At 44.4% G+C, this 14,272-nt stretch overlaps 1 protein-coding gene across 1 annotated transcript in view; it reads right to left on the bottom strand.

The window, feature by feature from the left end:
- The window catches only part of drosha (drosha ribonuclease III), a 97,380-nt gene that overhangs the window by 56,237 nt on the left and 26,871 nt on the right, over nt 1-14,272 (bottom strand). The window contains exons 16-17 of the mRNA XM_085763430.1: nt 7,755-7,862; nt 3,027-3,134 (exon numbers count right to left, since the gene is read on the bottom strand). Coding sequence (XP_085619556.1) covers nt 3,027-3,134; nt 7,755-7,862 — 216 coding nt within the window. The remainder of the gene's footprint in view (nt 1-3,026; nt 3,135-7,754; nt 7,863-14,272) is intronic.

The following is a 14,272-nucleotide window of genomic DNA, read 5'->3' as shown; positions in this document are numbered from 1 at the left end:
AGAATGAGCTGGAAACAAGCATTGATTCTGTACAGACCCACCCAACTCTCTGGGTTCCCAGATGATCAACTGCTTTCATCTCTTCTAAGGAAAATATGAAAAAAGGGGAGATAAATTCTCTTTCCTTTAATGGGAGTACAGCTCATTACTCCTCACAGCCAGAGCCAAAATTCCCATTCTGAAGTACCAATTCGCCTTTCCCAGACCAATGATGACCACACAGGCTCTGTTCCTCCCAAAAACACTTTGACAGGCTTTCACTAAGACCAAGTGTGTGTTAAAATAAAACATCTTTATCAGTATTTTCTAAGTATATATTTGGCTTTTAGTGAGTGTTGTGTCCCTAACACACATATGCATTGAGGTGATCACCATATTCTCCTGGGAAAACTCACTCAACCCAGTCCGCATTAGTATTCTTTCAATTGGCCGATGTCCATCATTCTGGGCAAGTCCTCAGAAGGAGCCAAAGGCTCAGCCATTGTTCAAGAGAATGTTTCTCAAGTTGGTGCTTTGCATGAAGATGAGTCCATCTGTAATATATCTAGTTCCTGGCCATCACAGCTTGCCTGAACTGGAATGCATCGCAAACTTATTGGAGATGAGATGAGCATGGGTCTGGGGAAGGTGTATTCACCACCGACTGACTTCCAAGAGGCGTGACCAGAGGACGTCGATCAAAATGCCTCTGTAAACAATTGGACAGAGCTCAAACCAAATCGACAACATCTTGCTAATTCTATTTCCTGTTCAAAAGCAATAGCAGAGTCCCTCAAAATCAAAGCAACAGCCAAACCAAACAATAGCTGCTGTTCGGTGGCCGCCATGTTGCATGTAAACAAAAGCTGCCAGACATCAGTTCTCTGTCATCATCGTGTTAAGCCTGCCTATATGTAAAAAAGCTGTTTGTGATAGGTTGCCCAGTTTTTAAGATATTGGAAGTCGGCCTCAACGGCTTCTTATCCAGACTGATCTGTAAAGGGAAATGAGACCGCTGGCAGGTTTGTCTGATTTCACCCAGAAACCTCTTCAACCTGGTCAATCTTCAAGAAGGGACCCCTGCTGTTGGAAACATAGGAAGGTCTGTCTTTCAGGAAAACTACTTTTTAAACTACACTTGTCTTTTAAGGATCAAATACTCACATACTGTAGGCTTGAGGCTACGTGGCTTGGAGAAGTCATAAATCCTTCATGTTGCAAATCCAAAACACTGTAGAGCTGCTTGTTTGTTGTTCACTCATTTACAGAAAAACATGTGTTCTGGCACAAATGACAGCAACCTAACATGCAGGTGTCGGCCTGATGATTTCAATTCATTTTCTAAAAGAACAATTACATGGACAGTAGGGGACTGACCCACCAACCCTGTGATTATCTCCTGTATCACAGCCACGCAGAGCTTGTGTAGAGGATGTTGATGTTGAGTTGCAAAAATCCATCAAAATGCTCATTAGCATTCTCATTAGCTAAAATATATGACTTTTGTGTCTGGTCAAGTAGATGCTTAAAGTCCCAAATGTGGCTTTGAAAAGTTCACTTCCGCCCATACCTTACAAATAAACACAGTGAAATGAATTCTAAATACCCTAAGCTGTATCAGAGTTCCTGATCCAATAACTTATAATGCAATCAAAGAGTGGCACCGGATCCTCTCGCATTAGAAAATGAACTGACTGCCACTGGAAAACATTCAACTCATTAAATGTGATCATCCCATTAGAGTGGAGGCAAATGGGAAGTGATGGCCGATCTGAAATGAGTTCCGACTCGGAGAAGGCTGTTTGAACAAGCACCATTGCACTCCTGCAGCCGTTCTGTCCAGACCTATCTGGGCAGACAGAGTGTGTACTGTGGGACATTAGGCCACTGATGTGTGTGTGGAGCAGATGAGGAAGGTGCTATAAGCCCGGCTATGATGGCTCCCTACTTTGGCCATTTCGGTCCCGGTAGTGGTGAGCTGCTGACAGCTCTGGCTTCATCCACACAAACACACACATGCACACAAAGAGCAATGTCACGGTATTAACACCTCAGCGGATTGCAGTGTGATGCAGACAGATGGGCAACACACACTGCAGGGGCTTGGATGTGGGCTGTCATGATCAAACTGATTGCTTTACGTTTGTCTGTATATTAATATTGTTTTTGTTTTGTTTGTCTTTTTTGGTGGCAGAGGGGAATGAAGGAACTGAATGAGAAAGACAAAGAATAAATCCATTAACTTCTCCCCAAGGGACGGAGACGTCAGCCTCCGATGGGCGTCTCTCCGGTTAAAGGGCCACAGCTTGTCGGCTGCTGGCAGCAGGTCAGTGTTTCCTTTTTAGCATTCTTAATGACAGCTCGTCATTATACAAACGACAAAAAGGCCAATCGTTGATCGATACGTGCAAATCCCACCGCACATAAACACACCCGGAGTGCCGAGCGGCCGTGCGCGCCCTGCACACACACACAGCCTTGAGCGAATCTTAATGCATCTTTTCCCTTTTTAACTATGTATAGGCTACAACACATTGATTTCTAATGTATCAGGTTATGACAGCTCTTCAATATTGCTGGAGGCGGCCGTGGGGCTGGCTCCGAGAGCACAGAGCTTGAGGCTGCAGCCCTGACAGGGGAGAGCTGGCATTACGGAGGAGGCTGTTGTTGTCCTGACTACTGTCACTGCGGCTCACAGCAGACCCGGGCTGCTTCACTGCAGAGATATAACTCAGGCCGGTGTGTGGGTTACCTCAGCTGACTTCTAAGGGCCCCCGTTTCCACCTGAACTATCCCTGCAGAGGAGGAACGGGGCACAATAATGAGGCAAACTCTGAACAAAAAGGAAGCTCCAGCACAAAAATGTTTACCATTTTTATCTGGCAATCTAACCAGCAGTAGCTACACTGCAACCTGCCTAAAAGAACCACAGGGATTTGCCTACCTGTTAGTTATCAACTCTGCAAGGCTTTAAATAATGCAGCTCGGGTTGGGGGCACCGAGTCTCAGCGCTTTATAAATGGGATGCGGTCATGACTGTGTCTTACCTGAAGGAGGCAGCGCTCCTTGAAAATGTAGCCGATGAGTTTATCCAGATGCATCAGACACTGGTGGTACCGGATGTGATGTGTGAGAACGGGCAGCATCATGGCATGCTGTGGAACAGAGACAAAGAGAATTGGCAAAAAGGAGAATAAGAAAGACGGGATAGAGGAGAGAGAGATAGAAATTGGAGAGGGGAAAGAAACAGGAAGAGACAGAATCAGGATCGTGCCTCATACGAAGGAGCGGTGGTGAGAGCGCGGTTTTGAGAGAAAGTGTGATGAGGAGATTGTGAGAAAGAAGGGGAGAGGGTTGATAGAGGGAACGGGGAGGGAGAAATCAATCAGCCAGTCATTATTTATTAAGTGGTGCTCTGCAACAGAGAGATGAAATAATCAAAAACCCAATTGCTGCACTGTGAGAGGCGATGACAAGAGAGGAGGGAAACCCACATTTGGACCGGACAGTCAAATCAAAGGCCATTTCGACATGTTGACACACTTACATTCAGACAAACACTGACAGCCCCCCTGTGACCCTTCTATATTATATTAAAAGAAAAAGTTTGAGTGCAACACAAGTGAGGAAAGTGTGAGGGGGATGAGGGTGAGAGGAGGAGCTGGTGGATGAGCTGTGAGTGAAAGTGGAATGTGACACGGGGAAAGTGAGAATGAAAGCGAAGGAGAGAAAACAGCCAGTGGTCAGCAAATGAATGTGACAGTCAGAGAGCCAATCTACAGAATCATTAGCGGTGGCTTATCAAGTCAGCCAGTCGGAGTGGGCTGAGAAACTGTAGCAAAGGCTGGTGTACACACATTAACCCCGTGCCACCGCATGAGAGAGGAGGGAGCCATGCATGTTTTAATTAGTGCTACTGGGGAGGGTGAGCCCGAGGCCCGGCGGCTACAAGCGGTGCTGCCACGTAGCCCCGGGGCCATCACAGGGGCCGTGGTGACACACTCCCCAGGCCTTGTTAAGCAGCCAATTAACAAAGCCAGGCCCTGGTCGTGTCTACAGCTCCTGACCTGTTCTGATGACTGCCTGAGTGACTGGCTATGCATATGTGTGTGTATGTGTGAGTGGGAAAGAAAAGGAAAGGGTATGGGGGGGGCTTGTTAGAGTTGATATTCCAGTAATTAAAAGGCGGGAAATTTCTAATTTACAGTCACAGATGATGTTTGGGTGATTTGGACGGCATCCAGCTGCACCAGTGGCTGGAGTTTTCTTTTCCCCCTGGCTGAAATATTACCAGCATGAACTTTAAATTGCACTTGAACTAACTGTATCATCGTTTTATTAACTGGGATGCAATAAAACGTCAGTTTTTTTTCCAGGTTTCATCTTATCTGTTTCTTTTCTTATGGAGTAAAATGATCAAATAAAGTGCATCTTTTTGTTTAAAGGCTCATTTACTGTACTAGTGTGCGATGGAGATGTGAGTGTAAAGGTGAAGCCACACTATACATGACTAAATTGCAGAGTGACATGTCGCTCTCATTGAGAATACACTGGGTTGCACTGTTGGGCATCGCCTTCGTTGCGCTGGGCATGCTGGGATACCCGACAGCGCGACCCAATGTATTCTCAATGGGAACGACACGACACTCCGCAATTTTGTGGGGCATAGTGTGACTTCACCTTAAGGCTAAAAGCTTACGTTGCTCTGCTGCAACTGCATGTTCAGCGTTGCCAAGTATTAAAGGGATAGTTCAACATTTTCGCAAATTGGTGTCAGAGGTTTTGCATGAATTTACCTCAAAAACAACTCTGTCTCGTAACGTTCCCTTATTATCTCATATGGGTGGTGAATGTGCAAGTCACAAGTTGTCCACAAGAGCGTTTTGGAGTTGTTGGATTGTGTATTTGAAATTCCCTGAGCCTCCACAGCGTAGCTCTGAGCAGCTTGCAGCTCTGCTCCGCCGTTCTAAAAATATCTTGCACCAACAATTAAAGGTAACCTATTCCTAAAACTATAAGGATTATGGCAATGGGCCAATCTGCTAAAATGTTGAACTATCCCTTTAAAGCAGTTCAAATTTGCAGGAGAGATTTAATCCATTTCTTTGCTACTGCCATCAATAGGAACGGAGATAGCAGCATTCCTCCATGCTCCTGGCTCAGTCATATGATATTTAAGTCGGTGGATTAATGTATATGGTAAGTGATGACAAATAAATTAATGCATGGGGTGAATAAAGACCCACCCACACTTTTTTTTCTAGTAGTATAAGAGAAAACAAGCTGCCTTTCCCTTGAGATGATTTGGATTGACTGACGGGGCACACAAAAGAAGGAAGACAAAGCGGGAAGTCAGAAAATACACATGCAAATATAAAATTAAAACAGAAAATGCTGATGAATAAATAAATAAATCCCATCCCCTGCCTTTCGACGTGTGTGTGTGTGTGTGTAGCCTGGTCCTTGACGGAGCCTTTCAAGTGAAATAACCTTGGCGTAGCCAAGCGCTGTCGGTAACGAGTGGGCTGATTTTGTTCCAAACAGAGATCCTCGCTTTTTAGAATCAAGAAACTATAGGTCAGTATCGCCGTTATCTCTGGTGTGTGTCACATGTTGTGCAGGCTGTACCACTGAAGTTGGAGGTGAAATTATTCATGAACCAATTAGTTACAGCAGTACAGCTTGAAGCAAATATAATTGGGCAGCAATTATGGATTGGATCCTTCTTTGCTAGACCTCACTGGTCGGCTGGTCAAGAGAGGTCTGGTTTGCGAGGGTTAGAACTTTCTGTCATTCCCCTCCAAGTTTGAGCGCGGAGCTATCGGCTGTGGGCTATCTTTACTGCAACGTGGGGATGGGAAGATGCGTTCAGAGGGAGAGGACGTGCAACGCTGATGCCAATTATTTTCAAAGTAACAGGCAGAAAATAGTGGAGCGGACAATAAATGAAAGAATTAGAAAATAAGAGAAGAGTAGCGCATTTCATTACGTTCACAAATCCATGAACAAATGTGGCCGGGTATGTTTCAGTGGGCACGGCATGGGACTAACACAGCCGAGGTTATGGTTCGAGTCTCATTAGGGGCTGCTCATACTAACTTGTATGCACGCATGGAATGGTAAGCTGCATATGTTGTCCCACTTCCCCCGAGAACAAGATCACATACAGCACGAACCATGTGGAGATGGAGCCGCATCCTCCGTGTAGGAGATAATGGTACATGTGCTCTTACCATAGTGAGTGGTGGTGGTAGGGAAGTTGTATATAAATAAACTGTCAGGTCTGAGACATTACTTAATGAAGGGTATGGCTGCTGAGGCTCTGTGGGAGTCCACTTTCCTTACACAGATTTTGACACTTGAATGGAGAAGTGACGCAATTTGTGGAAAGATCAGAAGCCAAGTTTTTTTTTTTCTGAGCGTGGCTGCGCATCGAGCGCTGGACTGTGTCCGTCTGAGTGGATTTATGTATGTATCTGCCCATTTAAAGGATAATTGTGGAGTATTACAGATTTTTGGAGTTCTGGCCAATAAACCCAAACTGTGCACACCCTGAACGCCACATAAAATCTAACCGCACGGGGAGAAAGTGTATGTGGGAAATGGGACAGGTGTGTATAACAGATGGGTCCTGTGGTAATTTTACTGTCAGCACTTTACCTGGCAACTACAGCCCTATTATTACAGACAGGAAATGTGGCCAAAACCTAAACAATAAGCTGTTAGCAGGACAGAATTATCCATAAATAACTTCTAAGGCTGTCGTTTACATTGCTGGGACTCTGACCACATAAATAGAAGAGCACGGTCTAAAGTTTCCTAATGGTGTCCTCAATAGGTTTTTACAGTATTTGCAATTAGAACAATTTTAGTTCTCCAACAGTCTCAGTGCCTAAAGACCTTATTCCACAAGTGATTCATTAATTAAAATCAATTATCCCAAAAAAAAAAAAGTTAAAACACTCTTCAACCAGCTTCTTGAATGTGAAGATTTGCTCTTTTCATTGTTTCTTATCATTATTAAGTTGAATGTTTTGAGGATGTGAACTATTAGTCATTACAAAACAATGAATCTGAAGGCGTTTTTTTCAAGCTGTGGGAACTTGTGGAACTCCTTTTGTCTTTTTTTTTTTAACAGAATGACTTTTCTAACAAAATGATGAACTGATAATGAAACTAATGTCGATCTTCTGCCCGAGCACACTGTTCTTGTTTCTGTGCTTTATTTTTAATGATCTTAATGTTCCTCTTTCTTTTTTTAAAGCACTTTGTAAGAAGGTTTGTTTAACTTTATTTCTAATGTAGATGGTAGTGTCCAACTGTGTCAGTGAGGAAATCTGTACAATACTGTACGTATATCTATGAATCCTTTTGGAAACATCAATCTGCTGCGCTCTTGTTTTGGCAGGTAACATACCTGCTTTTACTGCACATGCTACACACGTATGTTATGTTTCTATTTACGCCTATGTGTTTCTACATTTACTAATCTAGTGACGCATGTGCTTTCGTGTAGTATTATTTTAGGGCTGTACCATGTATTTTGTATACAGTATGTAATGTTGTTTTGTCACAAGTAGGCAGTCAACACCTTGCCCAGGGACTACGGTGAAAAACTAGCTTCTTAGCTAATACTGGCACATTTACAGAAATGTCAATTAATGCACTGTCCCTGTGAAAATCAACAAATAAAAGTAAAAAAAAAAGAAAGTAATATGGTAAAATTAATCCATGACTGCAGCAGGTTTACATGTGCCTGGGTGGATGGGTGTTACCTGACAGACGTCGGAGCGGATGCCAGTCTTCCAGAAGCCCTGACTGCTGAGCTCCACCGTCACCTCACGGCGCATGGTGTTCTTCTGACGGATCTTCTGAAGAGCTTCCTGCCAAACAACCAGCCAGTCAATTATTGATCTGCAGGAGCACAGCCTACGGGGACAGCTCCCAACCTCAAAGCCCCACCCCGCCCTCACCCCTCCCTCTCCCTTCGCTCCTGCTCTCCCAACAGATAGGCTGGCACATGCAATAAAGTGAAACCTCAGTGGCATGACACGCATTCGGTATGTTGGCGGACAGGAGCAGCAGGGGAAGTGACAGCTCTGCTGGTCCTGGCTAATTGAAGCACCGCAATAGGTCAGCATGGCTGTGGGCAGTGGTAGCGATGGCGGTGGGTGCAGGGAGGCTGATGCCGAGGCTTCAGTCACCAGCAGCCATGAGCCAAGGCACCAGCCTGCCCATTAAGACCATCTCACTGGAGCCTAGAGGTAGCTCCATCATCATCATCATCATCGTCGTCATCATCAGCAGCAGCAGCAGCAGCAGCAGCAGCAGGGATCATTAGAGAAACATACACAGCATCATGTCAGCCCTCTAGCAAATAACTCAGAGAGAAAAGAGGGTCCTAGAAATAACTAAAATGGAAGAAATATTGACAGGCCGCCCCTCCTTAATGTCTGGGTGCACGCGTGTGTTTCATTCAACTAAGATGCTATCGACTCAGAGTCTGAGTTAGCCATGATCTGCCTAAAATGGAACGCCAGGAATTTTTGACTCGCAGAGAAAATAAGAACAACAAAGGCATGAATAAATAATGCCATCCTACTTTGAACTGTGCATCAAAGTGAACACGCTCGCCCACGCGCCGCACATGCATGCGCAACCACACACAGCAAATCTTCCCATGCACAGGCAGCAGCAACTGTATATATGGAAAGCAGTAATCACAGAGAAGTGCGAATGATATGTAAATAGTTTATTATGCTGGGATTTCTACAGGGTCAGGAAATGGACAGAAATGAAAAGAAAAAAAAACTAAATAATTGAGCAGGGATGGGAGGTAGAGAGAACAAACTTTCTGCTGGTCAAACAGACAAGTCATGGCACATTTGACTTATATCATGGCATCCTTCTGCTGAGAGGAGTGTTTGCCTCTTGGATCAGGTTGGGGTCAAACACCAAAGACACCGTCTGCAATTCAATGCCTGCAGACGGCGAGGGTACATCTGTTGCATGTGTGCTCCCTTTGCTTGCTCGTGCTTCTGCAGGTTCATTTGGTGGCTTTAGTTTATTCTCATCACATTTCTCGTATTGTTTGAACTAGGCAAAGCTTTGACGATTAAAACTGCTGCACTTGTAGGTCGTCCAGAATGAGGTCTCTCCTGAAATGAACCGTACACATTTACAGAAAAAAAAAAGATGTGCTGTAGATATTCATGGTTTCCATTGGACAGATCTAACCTTTACCTCTTAGGCCAGAATATTGTCTGTTTAAAAAGGGCTGCATTTACATTTTTGGTATGGAGGTTGAATGCACTTATCATAAGTCACAAAAGCAGCCCTCCAAATGAATGCAATGTGATGTAAAAAAAAATGTCAAATGTTCAAACAAGATAAAGTCAGACAGCAAACTACATGAAACACTGCAAATGACTGCAGATGAAGAAGAAGTGTCCCAATTCAGAGGCTGCATGGAGGCAGCATTTGAAGGCCAATTACGTCACAGTGTCGCGACAAGGCCTGTCTGAAATCGAAGACTTGCTGACAAATCTGTCCCTCCTTTGCCAGTTCTAGGAGGACACACCGTGCCTATCATTCCTGGCCTCCCGTATCCCAAGATTATTTGCACACCGTTATTATTAGCCACCTAGCATGCTAGCTTTCAAATGTTGAGGCGGCTCTATGCTGTAGCCATGGTCACCCCGCTCTGCTGTGGCGGGCTTGGAGGCATGGTCACCAGCTGAGTATGGCGCTGCTGGCTGCATAGCCCGAAGTGAGGAGCTGAGTAGCCGTTGGAATTGTAAAAAAGCTGCCACTTTCAAATGTTTAATGTTAAAACGTTGATTGCATTTGAACGGTTGATGGGGCCGTCAGAGGAGCCTCTGAAGCTGCTGCCTCCGTAGATGGCGTAGGCTGGGTCCTCTGAAGGCCGCAGCCGCTGAATTGGGTCACAGTTTGGCCCTTAAAAATCCTTTGCTTGCCCATGTTCAGGGGTCATAATGTTATGCCCAATCAGTGTATATGGGGAAAAACAAAAATGCAACTCTTCCTCAGGTGACTGAGAAAGTCACATTAGAGTTGCAATGAGACAGAACAGTCCATCCATGGTTACATAACGAGGGACATTATGGGGCTACAGTGAACAAACCTCTCATCACAAAGATGAAGGCACACTTGAGAGTGCAGTGGTGCATAAATCAGACGCACTGGTCAGACAGAGATGGAAAAAAAAAATGTGGTCAGATGAGTCACCCGTCACCAAGAGAACAGCACAGGCCTGAATGCTTGACCCCTGCAGTTAGGGGATATGTCGACTCTGTCGTGCCGTGGGGGGGGCATTTTGCTGGCATGGTTGGGGTCCACTTGTTCCCTTATAGGGGAAGGGTCACTGCTAGTCTGAGTGTTCACCTTTATTCTGTCCTCTTGGGAGTGCTCTCTTGCAGAATGACAATGCCTCTATCCAAAGGGTAAGAAGGGTCACTGATGAAAATGATGTGAATCATATGATGTGGCCTTCACACTCACCAAACCTCCACCCAACTGAAAAAAAAAACTATGGGAGATTGTGGACTAATATGTGAGGCAGCTCTCTCTACCGTCATTATCGAAATATCAAATGAGTGAATATCTTTTGAAAGAATTGTGTTCATCCTCCGGTAGAGTTGAGAGACTTGGACTATTACTGTGGTGCTGAGGAGTACTGAAGCTGCTCGGGCAGCACACAGTGATCCAACACCTTGCTAAGACACTTCATGTTCATTTTCTCTACGAGTTATATAACTTTTCCACTTTGATATATATATTGAATTTTTTTTTCAAAAAGTTTTGCTCTGACATTATCCCAAATATTTCCATCAATTCTCAAATCTGGAGAAATACATCCATCTCTGCTCCGAAGTGATTATAAAGCTTCTGCTTAATGTCGTTGTTAAATTTGTTCCTCAAGTCCACTAGATCCCGCTTGACTTCCGTTTTCATGCTGTCTTTGCTCAGATTTTGAAATCCTCCTCTTCACTGCCAGCTGCGTTGTCGCTCGTTGCTCCTTTTCCTTTCTTCTCATCTTGAGTTTAGTTTTCCTGTTTTTTGTTTCATTAATGCATGCAGTGCTTGTGAGAGCAATATTCGTAGTTTGGTGGGTTTTTGTATTAAATAGACGTGGAAAACGAAACGCTCGCCGGAAGTCGGAAGAAAATACTTCTAATCAATATTAATCGCCTGTCAATGTACAGTAATCACATTCCCTCTGTGTAGAATTTTAGTCATCGTCTGGATCTTAAGTTATCACAGATATAAGCTGAGTAAATGTTGCTATGCTGCACTAGTGAATCACTTATTTATATCTATTTATTTTATCTGAAGCGAAACTGCTTTATTTGTTTATTGGTTTTAATCCTCTTGTCTGCTCTTTATGGAGAGAGGAATATACATCTGTGGATAATTTGGCTCAGTGTTAAAAACTGCTGAACATCTGGTTAATAAGTTATTAAATAAACAAAGGTAAGCTGTCTCAGTTTCCAGCTACTACCAAATACACGTTGGCGAATCACTGATTTCTTTGTGAATCCGCTCTGCTCTTTTGCCTGCTTTAATCCCCTGGTGCATTTGTTGTGGAGAGGAGAACACCTCTGTGGATAATTTGGCTGCCAGCAAAAGCCTGTAGAACTTGTTCATAAGTTATTAAAGAAACAAAAACGAGCAGTTTCAATTTCCGGATGCTCTGTGTCCTCGGAAGAACATTGGTGAATCAATGATTTTTAAAGTGAGACTGCTTATTCATTTATCAGTATTAATCCAGTATTGGTCCAAAATAAAAACTAAAACTGCTGGCATCTCCTGTCTGTATTAGAGCAACAGTGAAACACTGAAACAAAGTTATAATTGCCAGCCCTGTTTGATTCCCTGAAGGAATCCTAACCAGGAGAGGCTTCTGGTAGTGAAGACAACAACTCCCACGACCCCCGTTATTTTATGACATCATCCCATTCCCAACCCAGTCTTTTACTGCTGTTTTGCTTCAGAGACCCCTCGCAGCAAAAGTTACAAACTGTGCTTTTCATTTGTAATACATCTGTATCTCATAATCTAATAGACAAGTTTCTATGAAACTATTCATCAGTTAACCATTTTTTAAACCCCAACACAACAGGACAGGGCAGCTGTCAACAGTCTATTTGTTTCTGCCCCAATAGAAAAAACAGTGTTATTATTTATTATTTTCTTTCCATTTCACACAACCTATATATCTTTCCACCACTTACTCTGTGTATCTTTCATAGACTGTTGAGGGCCGAGTAAATAAAATTTCTTATGAAAAGCCGGATCCGAGTGCCAAAATCTCAAGACTGCGCTGCAGCGGGACAATGATCCTTATGAACACATCCCAATCAACACTGGAATAGACTGAGAAAAACAGTCTTAAGTTCTTGTGTGGCCAAGACTGAAGCCCAGACTGCAAACCAAAGGGGGGGAGAAAAAAAATCTGTGGAATGAGTTGAAGATAGCTTTTCAAAAGATACTCCTCACACAGTTCGACCGAGCCTGGCCAAATCTGCGAGGAGGAATCAGAGCAAATCCTCAAATCCACATATGCTGAGCTGATAGAGAAGACTCGGAGCTGAATTCACTGCCAAAGGCACTGACTCGGAGCTGACTACTTATTCAAATTAGAGATGAGAGATAATAAAGTAACATACTTATGTATTTCATTTTCGGTGCGGTTTCGTTTTCACCTTGTTATTATAGGTTGTACTGTGCACGCTCTTAACTGAACGGGTGAAAACTCAGAGATGATTCACGGTGTAAAAGACATCAGACCGGAGGAGCTGGTTCATTTGTCTATTTGTACGTCTGAGGCCCAGACCAGAGTTTGGCTGAGGGACCCGCACGAGATCCATCTGGGCAGCACACACAGGCAGCCTGCATGTCACTCAACAACACCCCATCTCCACCCACACACACACACAAGCCTCCATCGTCTTAGCATGAGCTGTAGAAATGGACACTGAAGCGTACGCCGTGGTGTGAAGACCAGTTCTCACCAGAGCAGACACCTCCGGTTTCCCTGGAGCTCAGTGGACTTCAAACCAAGCATAAAGGTATCAAAGAGCCGGCCGGAGGAGCACAACATGGCTGTGAACACCTCTGACAGGATGATTCTTATGGGCAGCAAATGCCTATCAGAGGAACAGGTGTTTAGTCTTTCAGTGAAAGGCCATTTACACAGGAAGCTTCAGTATTCCCTCAGGCATTAGATAAGTAGCGATGCCACACTGCCACTGCAGTGAAAAGACACTGACATGGCTAATGTTTGTGGTGGAGCCTGATGCACCTGCTGTGTGTGTGTTGGTGTGCGTGTGCATGTGTTTGGGGTTCAGTAATTGCTCCAGTGCAGGCTGACAGTAGGATAGTCAGGGCCTGTTAGCTGGAGAGCTTTCGCCGAGTTACACCGGGAAACAAGCTAATTGAGCTCCGAGTTCTTCGTGGTTATTGGTTCAGAGTGTATCAGACAGACCGGGTGGGGAGGGGGGGGGGGGGGGGCTGTATCTGCAGCACACTCCAGACCTCAGAGGGAGGAAATGCACTATCTGCCGGTACGGCATTCCGCACAGGAGAGATACGGCGGGACGATTGAGCAGCTCGTGCTCGGGGGCCACACGCGGCGCACCTGTGATTCCCAGTGGCTACGTGGTCATTACTTCACTAAACCTTAAACCTTTTCCATTCTCCGTCCCCTAGAGGTGATTTGACCTTCACACTGGGCTCAGCGGAGAACGTGCCGCCATCTTATTCTGAGCGGTGCATTCATCTGAATTACGCATCAAAGGACAGGTTCACATTTTTCAAGTCACCTTAAAACAATAGTCAGGGGCCCAGATGAGTTAGTCTGCTCAGGCCTCATATTGCATTCACAACAACTTTGAGACATGTTTTATTCCTAACAGCCAGTGTGAACAGGAGGAAACACTCAGATATACACACACTGAAATATACTTCAACCTATGCTTTAAGCGGTTTAAGAGAGAAGCTGCCCCACCCTTCCACGTTATAATAAGAGCTGGAAATTGACTGTATATCTGAAGTTAAGATAAAAGGAAAGGAAGTTAATGACATATCTCTGAGCCAAATCTGAAACAGAAATCTGGAGCAACTGCCAGAAGAAAATTGATAAACAAAGACTCTCCGGAGTGTTCACTGAAAGTTAAGTGAATAAAGACGAAGCTGCTCGTGTAAAGACGGAGGATTTTGACTGTTCAGTCAAGGTGAGGCGACAGATAATAATAAAACCTTTCACTACATT

This window comes from Trachurus japonicus, chromosome 20 (assembly GCF_045865225.1).
Source record: "Trachurus japonicus isolate A0001 chromosome 20, Traja_1.0".
Lineage (NCBI taxonomy): Eukaryota > Metazoa > Chordata > Actinopteri > Carangiformes > Carangidae > Trachurus > Trachurus japonicus.
This window is presented reverse-complemented; position numbering and strand designations above follow the sequence as displayed.